At 36.7% G+C, this 12,440-nt stretch overlaps 1 protein-coding gene across 13 annotated transcripts in view; it reads right to left on the reverse strand.

Moving 5' to 3' along the window:
* The window catches only part of CCDC7 (coiled-coil domain containing 7), a 325,715-nt gene that overhangs the window by 257,478 nt on the left and 55,797 nt on the right, over nucleotides 1-12,440 (reverse strand). For 12 of the 13 annotated variants that reach the window (XM_039344077.1, XM_039344074.1, XM_039344070.1 and 9 more), the window contains 3 exons: nucleotides 8,696-8,771; nucleotides 2,740-2,770; nucleotides 1,679-1,768 (listed from right to left, as the gene is read on the reverse strand). In XM_039344077.1, the coding sequence (XP_039200011.1) occupies nucleotides 1,679-1,768; nucleotides 2,740-2,770; nucleotides 8,696-8,771 (197 nt within the window). The remainder of the gene's footprint in view (nucleotides 1-1,678; nucleotides 1,769-2,739; nucleotides 2,771-8,695; nucleotides 8,772-12,440) is intronic. The other variant, XM_039344081.1, reaches the window with a different exon arrangement.

Consider the following 12,440-nt stretch of genomic DNA (forward strand, 5'->3'; position numbering starts at 1 on the left):
AAGGCCCTCAATACTGAGTTCAATCACCTGCCAATTAGAGTCTTCTCTGCCATGGCTGCAATCCTTAAGAAAATCTTATCCCTGAAATCCTCCTGACTTTCAACAAGAGAAGACCTGATTCTTCCTGTTAATTTGGGGCCCCGATGGGGAATTTCATGCCAAAGAGACTGATCAACCAATAATAGTTCCCACCTTCCCCATCTCTATATATTCTCCTCCCTTCCTCCCCATCTGTAGTTATAACTTGTATTTTATTGTAATTCTAATGTGACTTTATAAATTTATGAATATAAATATTCATATTTATAATGAATATAAATATGCATTTAAACCGCCCAGAATCGTATGTCAAGAATAGCTAATAGGTGATGAGATGGATGGCTAAATTAAATAAATAAATAAATAAAAATAATTAATTTTTAAAAATATTTAGGGGTGAGAGCTTTTTGAACCTCTCTAATGGAACCCCTTATCAGTTGGTGTTTGGATTGGAGATATTATTTTTTCTTTCTGTGCTTCTGCACAATCCTTTCAGGGAATCCTAATATGAAGTCATTCTTTCACTGGACTTCAATTTCTTTTTTCTTGCTTTTTACTCTCTGATGTACCTTAACCTTTAGCATTTTCAATCAATTCTTTTTTTTAATAGGTGGTATCAATAAATTCTCATTAGTCCTTTTTATATTTGGAATAAATTATTTTATAGATTTATTACTTTATAATCTGTTATAATTATGGTTCTATTTGCTCCTCAGTATTAATCCTCCCACTCTTAAATATCCCAAGAAGAGAAACTAATGTTACAAGTGTAGGTTTGTATTTCTAGATTTAACATGTTGGCATTTTCATCAAATACAAAAATTCCTATGAGTTCCCATGTGAAGAGAAACCAAGTATAACTAAGAGAGAAGAAGAGGAGTAATTTAATCCCCATACAGTCTTAAGCTGACCAGAAAGAGATCTAAATATGACACAGAGTCTGTGATTAAATTCTCAATCTTTAAATCAAGCTTCAGTTGCTCTAAGGTGAAAACTAGATCAGTGTGAATTCATTACACTAGTAAGGATCAATATCAGTTAGGACAAGCCCACAGTTGTCATGGAGGCCAGAAATTTCTGATTCATTCATCATCTCAAGGAAATAGAAATTGATGCTGCCAGCATTAATAGCATGAAGGACTCAATCACCAAGTCAAAAACGAGGGTAAGAAAAATAGATAGTAACACTATGTAACACTAGGCAGATTAGGTGAATAATAAATTAGTAGAATCAATACATTGTCCATAAAGCTCAATTCAGTATAGACACCTACCCATAGTCCTCTGAGAGCCAGTTTGGACAGAGGAATAACCCTCTCTATTCTTGGCCAAATTTTAGCAACACAAACTAGGTGTGCTCATTTCTCCAGAAAAAAAATAAAAGAATACCATCTTAATACAAATAGATCTGACATATCCTTATCCAACAATACAATGTGGATAGTCTCAGAAAAAACCTAATAGATTAGAAGAAGGTATCAGCACCAAACTGTTGCCTTAATCAGGTCCATAGACAATTCTTATTCTACGCATATTCTCAGAAATAAAACTATGTTAAATAAAGTTTGTTGCTCTTAAATGTATTATAATATTTGAAGCTTCAGTTCTTTTAGTAAAATTGTATTTAATTCAAAGATACCTCTGAAGCTTTCATTTTTTGAAGCTCATCCTCCATTATTTCTTTTTCTTCTGTTAGATGTCGAAATTCTTGCTGAATTTTCTGTAATTTCTAATATAAAGAAAAGCAAGAGTCAACAAAAACTAGGTACTTCCAAACATTTGAGACCTCAAAAGAAATCTTGTCCCTCCTTTGGAAAGAATTATATAAGAGAGGATTACAAATGTAGATGAAGTAAAGGATAGTATAAAATAGTATAGAACATTTTTTATGAATATAGAGTAAAAATAGTTGTGCTAACATGTGTTAAGCTTGATATATGTTAGAAGATAGGCATGTATGAGAATGAACAGAATATTATGTGAGCAGCTCAACATTGAACAGAGCAAAAATATGTAATTCCAATTAATTGATTGTATACAATCAAACCCTTGTATGTATACATTATATGTATGCAGAATATCATTATTTTTGGTACACCCATTTCTAGTTTAGCAATTACATTCTGTTCCAGTGACTTGATCATTAAGCACAATGGTTGCTAAATGAGCATATTGACTAAGGGAATTATGCTGCAATGATCACTGATTGTTGCCATCTCATTCAGATAAAATTCTCTCCTAGGTATCTTGTGCCTCATCTGTCCCTCCTTACTTTGTTGTTGTTGTTGTTGTTGTTGTTGTTGTTGTTGTTGTCTTTTTGCAGGGAATAATTGCTTCAAAAAGCTATATCTTCCTAAGCTGCTTTTCTCCACAGAGCAGCACTTCCCAAAATATGTAATTGCAAGTTAAGCTCAACTACAGCCTTTATTACTTGATTAGAACCCTCTGGTCAGTTGCTCTGTTGTGTGAAACTGATCACACATTAATCAGTTTCACCCTGATACTTTTGTTGTCAAGCATATACAATTTGGTCATAAATGCATGCATTGGTCAGAAAGTGATTTTATTACTCTTCGTTACTGTTGTATTTGTGAATGGTCACTAACCGAGATAGCTGCTAGCCAAGCAATGGCTGCATCATTGAATTTTGTTCAAATTATTAATTTAAGAATTGAAAGAAAAATAAAAATTATTACTTACACCTTCCAGCACATCCTGTTCATTTACAACTCTAAAAAATATAAATATTTTATTGATTTTTTCCTTTTAATCTTTCAGTAATTTCTAAATAAATTGAACATTTATTTAGAGAATTTATATTCTACCTTTCTGTTAGCACAATATTCTAGTTGTCTTACAATAAGTTAGAGTACAATTTTAAATTAATTTAATTAAAATCAAAATTAAAAGTAGTAATTTAAATAGCTAATAGCTAAAAGCTTTAAAAATGTACTGTTTTTATCATCTTCCTAAATGCTGGGAAACTGGGAATCAAATGAATCTCCTTGTGGAAACCAAATGGGAGAAGGCCATCTTCCAAGGACCTCTACTGTAAATGTGGGCATGCTCAAAAGGACCTCAGAATAGAATGGCATTCTTTATTGGCCAAGTGGGGTTGGACACACAAGGAATTTATCTCCGATGTGTAAACTCTCAGTGTACATACAAGTAATAGTGATAAATCATGATTATAAACAACATAAAAATACATTCATCATAAATCATAAAATACAACACTTCATCATAAATTATAAGAGGCAACACTTAGTGATAGTCATAGGATACTAGCTAAGCAAACAACATAAATCATACAATATAATTCACACTCATGAAGATCAATTATGAAGCACAATTCACCAGATTTATTAGGCATAGAGGGAGAGTTGTCCAGTAGACAATCAGAATCAAAGACACTAAAAGCTTGAAATGTCAACACCAGCATCTTAGATTGTAGTACAATCATAACACATTCCCTGTGTTGTGTAGCAATCAGTAACCTAGTTCTTGAATTTTTTACCTATTGCAATTTATGGATACATTTCAAAACCATTTCATGTGAAGTGAATTAATAAATAGGCAAGCTACAACCAAACTATCATTGTGACTAAACAGTCACTAAGTTCAGTAAAAATGTAAATGTAAACTTAAAAACAGCCAAAAAACAATACCTAAATTTGAGAGAACTCAGGAAAAGTTATACTCCTCTTTATCATTTGGGCAGTGATAGCTAGGAGTTAAAAAGCATGTGTCAAGGTAGGATTTCCAGTTTGATGCCACGGTGTACCAGCGCAAGAAGATGGAGCTCCGCCTTCCACGTTCGATTTTGCCCCGCTGGGGACCCTAAAAAGCCCGAAGAGGCAACAAAGGACGGGACCCTTGTCAATCACGGAGGGGTGGCGGCCCTTCCGCTGGATCAGAGGAAGCCCTCCAAACTCGCGGGGGAAAGACTGGCTACATTTGTGTGGCCAGTCAGAAGCTGCTGACAACTGAAGACAAGCACTAACTAGCAATCTATGAGCAACATGAATAGAACTGGGTGAGACTTTATCCTCTTTTTATGGCCCTAACACTACTTTCCTGGAAAAAAGAATGCCCAAAGCAAAGAATCCTCCCCGATAAGAGAGGGAAGGGAAGTTATTGTCCTGCTCCCTCAGGAAAAGAAAAGTGGCAAATTAATTGTCTTGGGAAAAACAGAGGAAACTACAAGATCAATTTGGAACTAATACAGAACTATAGCTTTGATATTTGGGGACTAAAAGTATCTTTGAGACTTTTTTTAGAAAAAATATTTGAAAGTTTGCAAAATAAGCTTGGATTTGCAAAGCTGGAAGACAGTGTCAACAACATCTAGTAGAGAATTATGGCATTACAATTTATTATGCGTAAGGGAAACTTGGCTTGAAGCCCAGACTCAGATAAGACTCTTTATTGTTCCTGGACACTTTCACTTTTGCAGACTGCAGCTGGGAAAAGGGAAAAACAAAAACTCTTGGGCTGCTTATCTGAGTTGGGGACCCTATTGAACTATAAAGACTACATACAAAAACAAAATGAGTGTTCCATATTCCATTAAATGGTAAAAAAAATCATCTTCAAAACCTGTCTCCAAAGCTCTCAATAAGAAAATGTTAATGAATCTCAGAAAGAAATTTTTTCCATGTTGAAATCAATCCAAGAAACAATTGCTTTATTTCAGAATGAGACTAAAATAATACAAATGAGATAAAAGAACAATTTTCTAACTTAAACTTACAAATCCAGACAATGACTGCAACCCAATAACTCAGAAAATAGAAGGAAAATTAGAAGAAATGGATCCAAAGATGGAGGACCTAAAGGAAGGAATTAATAGACAGCTACAGACAAATGAAAAATCAGACGATGCAGTGATAACACGGAAATGGAAAAGACATCATACTTGTCAAGATCTCAGAACACATTTGAGGACAAGGAAAAAGAGCTGATCAAATGGATGATAAAGCTGTTAAGAGAAATGCTGAATATTGACAAACAAGAAAAGAAAAACTGAAGAAGGATGGAAGCTGTTTAATGAATATAAATGGGTTGAACATTCTTCCAAAAACACTTCAACCTAATTCTTTTCCTCATTCCAAACAATATATACAAAATACAGGAATAACTACTTGATGATTTAAATGTATTGACTTGGAAAATTATTTGGCAAGGAAGAAAGCTAGAGTAAAAATGAAAAAAAATGAGGTTCTATCCTATTAGATGGGATATTATACTACTAAACAGATGTTTGAATATGGCTAAGAAAATAGATAACTATCAGAAATAAAAGTATTATTATAACTAGAAGGATAGGATTTGTAACTAGAATATTATACTTTGTTATGAGATGAGAAATATGAAAATTTGAAAAGGGTTTGAATAAAGGAACTTTTGGCTACCCAAATAAAATTTATTATGAGAAAATTATAAGTGATAGAGATATTTTGAACACTGATGGGAAATCAAAATTTTTAAAAAGCGGGAAAAACAGGATATTGTTTGAATAAATGGATTTTAAGTGCAAATGCAATTGAGATATATTTTGGCTAGAAAAGATATTATATATTGATACTATTGATATTATGTATAATACCAGAAAAATGTGATGAAGATGTCCAGATTTAATTGTACATGTATTAACAGTAACAAGAAGTGTATTTGCCCAGTATGGAAAAATACATACTAGCGGAAGAAGAGGGGACCAAGGAAGTACTGGATGATGTAGTATTGGACTAAACCAGGGGTTGGCAACCCACGGCTTCAGAGCTGCATGCAGCTCTTTATCTCTCTGCTGCAGCTCCCTGTCCTCCGCAGCCATGTGCAGTCCCACAAACAAAAGAAGTTTGTGGAACTAAAAAAAAAAGTTCAATCAATCAATTCCAATTTCTCATGGAAAAAAAAGATCTTGTGAAGTTGGAATTGATTGATTGAACTTTTTTTTAGTCCCACAAACTTCTTTTGTCTGTGGGACTGCACATGGCGGCAGAGGAAGTGATGGAGGACTGCATCAGAGCTGGATAGGTTAGAAAAGAAATGGTTTGGGAAGCAAGCAAGGGCATTTGGGTGGTGGTGGGTGGGGCAAGCTCTCCAGCTGCGCCGTGGCAGAGAAATGCAATGGAGGTGGAAAGCAGGCGCTTTCCAGCTCTGGCGCTCCACCTACCGCTTCGATGGCTATGTGGGCAGAGCTGCGAAGAGGGCTTGGAAGAGGAGTGAAAGAGGGTGGGTAGGCAGGTGAGGGGGATCTGTCTCACGCCACCCCACTTGTTTTTGCGCCCGCTTTCGGGTGAGCCGCATCACGTCGCACCCACCAAAGACTTTGCCAGGATGCTTGGCAGAACCCCCCCCTGCCCCAGATCAGACCCACGCAAAACCTTTTTTCCAGCTCCGATGTAGTGTGCAGTCCCACAAACAAAATAAGTTTGTGGGACTAAAAAAAACATTCAGTCAAGTTCAGTCAATTCCAACTTCGTGAGATCTATTTTTTTCTGCAAGAAGTTGGAGTTGATTGCACTTTTTTTTAGTCCCACAAACTTTTTTTGTTTGTGGGACTGCACATGGTGGAAGAGGAAGTGACAGAGGATCATGTGGGAGCTGGGTCTGATTGGGGGTGGGAAGGGGGGGTTCTTCAAAGCATCTTGTACAGAGTTGGGGAAACGGGCCAGGTGGGGGGAGCTACCACTGCTGCTGCCATAAGGCTTGGAAGATCCCCCTCAGCCTGCCAGCCACCATCACCTGACCTGCTCCTTGCCTGGCTGGCCAGCTGGAACAAAGCCTCACCCCTCTTCTCCTCCTCCTCGTCCTCCCCACTCAAGCAGCTGCCAGCAGCTTGGGTGCCTCTGCTCCATCCGAGTTGAAGAAAGCAGAGGTGCAGCAGTGGGATTGTTCTCAAACAATAAGAGCCTGGTGTACTCCTCGCTCATGTGGGCCCACCTTATTGAGAGTGGGTAGGACAAGCTTTGCTACTGCTACTGGGCCATGCCTGGGCTATGCCCTGCCACTGCCTCCCAAACTCCATCTTCACCACTGGGGGAAGCAGCAGTGGTGCACTCCATGTGGGGGGGAAGCAGCAGCGGTGGTGAAGCGCTCTGTCGAGGGTGGATGGGGAGAAGCAGTGATGGCATAGTTCTCCATGCGGGGTGAAAGCAGCAGCAGCAGTGAAGAGCTCTGATGGGGAGTGGGAGGAAGCAATGGCAGCGGGATGCTCCATGCAGAGAGAAAGCAGCAGCGGCAGTGGAGCGGTCCATTGGGCAGGTGGGGGGAAATAGTGGCGGTGGGGTGCTCCATGTGGGGGAAGAAGCAGCAGGGTTTTGTGGCTCCTGGTGTTTTTTTTTTTCTGTGGGAAATGGGTCCAAATGGCTCTTTGAGTATTTAAGGTTGCCAACCCTGGACTAGACTGAGAAAAATTAATATGTACCACTGAATTACTAATAGACCCAGACACTATATTACTTATTAAATACTTATGATTGTAAAATTAGAAAATTAATAAAATATTTATTTAAAAAAACATGTGTAAAGGGTCATGGATTTTTTCAGCTTGTGGATCTCCAGGATGTGAAAAGTTATGTGGCAAGAGAAGGGCTACCATTTGTTTGCTGGCCCTTGTTTTTTTATGTCTATTTAAATTCTTAGATTCTATACCATGATTGAAGGTATTTGCCTCAATAAATCAATTAACAGGGATAATATTATTAACTCATTTGTTTAATTTGATTCTCTTTATCTAATTTATGTACAGATCAGGTCACATTTTAGTCATATTTTATGTAGAAATATTTAAAATTCAAAAAAGTTCACGAACTTTTAAGTACCACTGTAATCACATACCAGCTCCTTTCTGATGAACAAGAGCCTAATAAAACCATTCAATATTTTTTTCTCCACCTCTGTCCTATCAGAAAGAATTCTGTGTCTGATCAAAGTTTTCATTCATTTCAGATAGTTTTAAATTAGGATTTGAAAAAATCCTTTGAAATCCAGAATTCTGCCTGAGATAAAGTAATATTTTCTGAAGCAATTAACATATAGTGCTCTTCAAGGAATATAATGTTTTGATGTTTTCCTGTGAGATTCCAGAAAAGAGATAGCAAAGTACATTTTTTTTATTAGCAGATCTATCTTCTAATGCATGGGTGTCAAACTCGCTGTGTCATGTGATGTATTGTGACATATCATGACTTTTTTCTCATTGCCGGAGCTGTAGGGTGTGCAACCGCCACATGATGCAATCAGCCCACAGGCCAGCAGGTTGACACCTCTGTTCTAACGTTTCTATGATTTAAAATAAATCACAATTCTTTAATGAGAGACATTGAGGTTTGGCCAGGGGAGTTAGAATAAATTGAGCAGAAAGCAATGATTTTACTATAACTTATATGTTCATATAATATATATTTTGTAATTATAAATATTACACACACATACACACATATATTATATATAATGTTCAGATAGACAGAAAGACAGACAGATATAATTATTCTCTATAAGTTCCTTACTTCTGCACATTACTGTGAAATTTTGTAGGTTTCTTTTCTAAGAACCGCTTAGTTATTTGTGCCATGTCACATAAACTAACCCAAAATACACAAGATAAAATGAAACTTTCCCTTCCCCATCTGCATCATTATGTTTGATTTACCTGTGTAACTTATTTGTTTGTCTTTCAAATACTTTCATTATTTCTATCATGCGATTGTTCATCATCTCAATTGTTTCTGAACAATTATAAAAAGAATTATTAGGTTGATATCTAACATTTTGATCTAGAAATAGAAATAGATGTAAAGCAATTGCACAAGATTGTGTAAAAATCTCACTGCTACTACTACTATTACTCTAAATTGACATTATTACTATTACCAAGTTACAAAACACAAGCTAGAGGTAATCATGTGCCAAATCAATTAACAAAGGGTCACAACTATTATTGCTAGTCTTTGAGTTACAATAGCAATTAGGACCCAATTGCTAAGCATTGTTCTCATAAAACATAATGTCATATGACAATATCATTTAGCGATGGCAATCCATGCAGTCCCTATTGCCAACATTAAGCAAGTATAATGGGATTTAAACATGCACTTCCTTGAAACTTCCTGCCAGTTTCCAGTAATCAGTGGGGAAGTCAGCAAAAAGGTTCAAGTCACAGGCAGCTCTCAAGACCAGTAGGCAGATAAGTGGCTGCTGCTAGGTGGGAAAGGGAGCAAGAAGTTGAGAAAGTGGCCAGGGAAACATGTTCCAAGTCCATGGCTTGGGGTGGCTGCAATATAATGGGGAAGAGTATGCAGATGGCTGGAACGGTGTACAAGATGTGGGGATAGTTTGCAAGAAATGTGTATGTCCAGCAAACCGCAGCATGAGTATAAGAAAGATATGCAGATGGGGGAGACTTATTCAAACAGATTGTGATCTTTCCTGCTAGCTTCCCTATTGACTCTGCCTGTGAGAAACCAGCAAGGAAAGTCACAAATCATGATCAGAGCATTGCAACCATTTAAGCATAGGCCTGTTGCAAAAATCCCAGATCACAATCACAAGATCATGGGAGTGCTGAGATGGTCAGAACTTCAATGACCAGTTCTAATGTTCAACATCAAAATAACTTCAAACATTTGCTGAATGAGTGGTGGTTAATTAAGGCTACCTTATATAAAAGTATACCTTACATAAAAAACATTATATTTTTCACAGTGAAGTATTTACTACAAAATTAATAGGATCTCCCTTGTTATCATCACCACACGCAACCTTACGCACTTTATAAACTGTGCACCACACAGCTTATAAAGTGCATGAGAAATAACTAGATTCCAGATCTTTTCCAATAGCCAGACTCCAGCTCTTTGTCATCTTCCTACATCTGTTAAATCATTTCAAGTTTCTGGCTGACCTGGCAGCATACTGAATTTATGACCTGGATCACTCCAGAGCTAAGTACTTTCTCTCTGAGTCTGACTGTCTAATTGGTGAACAAAAAATCTTTTCTATTTAAACTACTGGTCTTTTATTTGATTTATAATGGGACAAAAAAAGAGGATAGAGAAAACATAATACTCTTTTCTTGCTTGAGGGAAAATAGCCTACTGATTTGGCAATAGAGGAACTAATAGTTTTATCTTAGTCTAGCCCTCATTGAAATAAAAATAAAATTAAATTGAATTTCTCACTGCTTTAAAAACTTTTTCACCTAGTATCTAAATATTTATAATATGAATTTTGAGGATTTGAATCAAATATGCACTACCTTGAGATCAAAAACTGAAATTTTATATCATATGGGTTTATATTCCATTCAGCATAAAACTTAATTTCAGTGTTAAAGATTCTATAGCCAGTACTACAGTCTGCATTTCTCAGGACAATTTGAAGTTCTTAAATGGAAAGTAAAGGATTTTTCTATCTCTTCAGATAGTTCAGTAAGCTCTGCCATTAAACAAAAAGGGATCAAATCCTGTCTTCTCTTTCCAACATGGATGAAGATATAAAAAGCTTTATGAGCTGGATGCTGTTAATCAATTAACTATTATACGATCATTTCAATTCTAATAATAGTTTCTAATATATATTTTTCAGCAAATTAATATTCTTCTACAAAAAGGATCTCTTATCTAGTAGGTTAGTTGGTCAAGCATAGAAATTCAAAATCTCTTAAAGTTGTAGTATTTGTAATAATCTTGAATATCAGATATTAAACATTTCTAACGTGAGTGATTCAGGAAGGATTTTATTTTTTAATATTGATTATCTTTTTAAATAAATTGACTATGTCAATCCAATTACTAAGGATTATTCTGCTATTTTAAATAAATATTTTCAACATCTCTTTTATTTTTGTTGCACCTGAAAATTTTAAATCCCTTTTTACTTTGGAGCCAACTTAAGCTAACTAACATTATATAGATATGAAAAGTATAGTGGGACTGCAGAAGAAAAGCAAGCACCTAATGGAGTGCATTCTTTTCCAATCTGAATGATTTTTCTTTTTTAGATGATAAGTGTTATTTGATAATACAAATTGGTAATACAAATTTTCTTATGCTTTTACTTTTTTGGACCTGTTATCTGCATAGCATGACCACAGACTTTTGAGCACAAGGTGCTATATAATAACTGGAATGATTTGGTGAACACCCATATTTGTTTTTGATGACCACAAGAAACTTTCACTTACTGACAGCATGTAAAAGATGAGCCTTAGTAGTGACCATCTCAGAAAAAATGCTGTAACTAGTCAAAATAATCAAGAAAAATGCATAGTGTTGAGTTTCAGGGTTTAATGACCATGGTTTATCTTCCTAGAAACTGTACCAGGAATCTTCAGAGAATTAGCCACAAAAAATTATGACTAGCCTTCATCAACCTGCACCAATTAAAACCAGCGGAGGTAAACATCAATGAAAAGGCTAGTCAGTGCCAGTTCAGTTGCCTGTACCATATACATAGCATAGCAATCTGCATGCATAACAACCACAACAGCAACAGAGTTGGAAGGGACCTTGGTGGTCTTCTAGTCCAACCCCCTGCTCTGGCAGAAAACAGACAAATGGTTGTCCAATCTATTCTTTAAAACTTCCAGTGCTGGAGCATTCACAACTTCTGGAAGCAGGTTGTTCCACTGATTAATTGTTTTGACTGTCAGGAAATTTCTCCTTAGTTCTAGGTTGCTACCTCTTTTATTAGTTTCCATCCATTGCTTCTTGTCCTGCCTTCAGGTGCTTTGCAGAATAGCTTGACTCCCTTTCTTTGTGGCAACTGATATTGGAACACTGTTATCATGTCACTTCTCTTCATTAAACTAGGCATACCCAATTCCAGTAAACGTTCCTTTTATGTTTTAGCCTCCAGTCTCCTAATTATATTTGTTGCTCTTCTCCTGTATTCTTTCTAGAGTCTCAAAATCTTTTTTACATCATGTTAACCAAAACTGGATGCAGTATTCAAGTGTGGCCTTAACAAGGCATTATAAAGTGGTATTAACACTTCATGTGATCTTGATTCTATCCCACTGTTAATGCAGCTTAGCACTGTATTGGCTTTTCTGACAGCTGCAGCACACTGCTGGCTCATATTTAAGTGACTGTCCACCAGGACTCCGAGATCCCTCTCAGTTATTACTACTGAGCAAAGTACCACCCATACCAGTGATGGCAAACCTTTTAGAGACCGAGTGCCCAAACTGCAACCCAAAACCCTCTTATTTATCACCCGGTGCCAGGTGGGCGTGGCCCACTGGGTGGGTGTGGCTGTGGTGGTCATGACAGACTGAGTGGGTGTGGCCAAGGTGGGCATGGTCACCTCAATGTTGCTCATGTGAAGGGATGCCTATGGGGGCCGGGCAAGGTTGGGGGAGATCCAGGGGGGTCTGTCAGGTGGGGCGGTGGGCA

Source organism: Crotalus tigris, unplaced genomic scaffold (genome assembly GCF_016545835.1).
Source record: "Crotalus tigris isolate CLP2741 ecotype Arizona unplaced genomic scaffold, ASM1654583v1 scf7180000017890.1996003, whole genome shotgun sequence".
NCBI classification, from domain to species: Eukaryota; Metazoa; Chordata; class Lepidosauria; order Squamata; family Viperidae; genus Crotalus; species Crotalus tigris.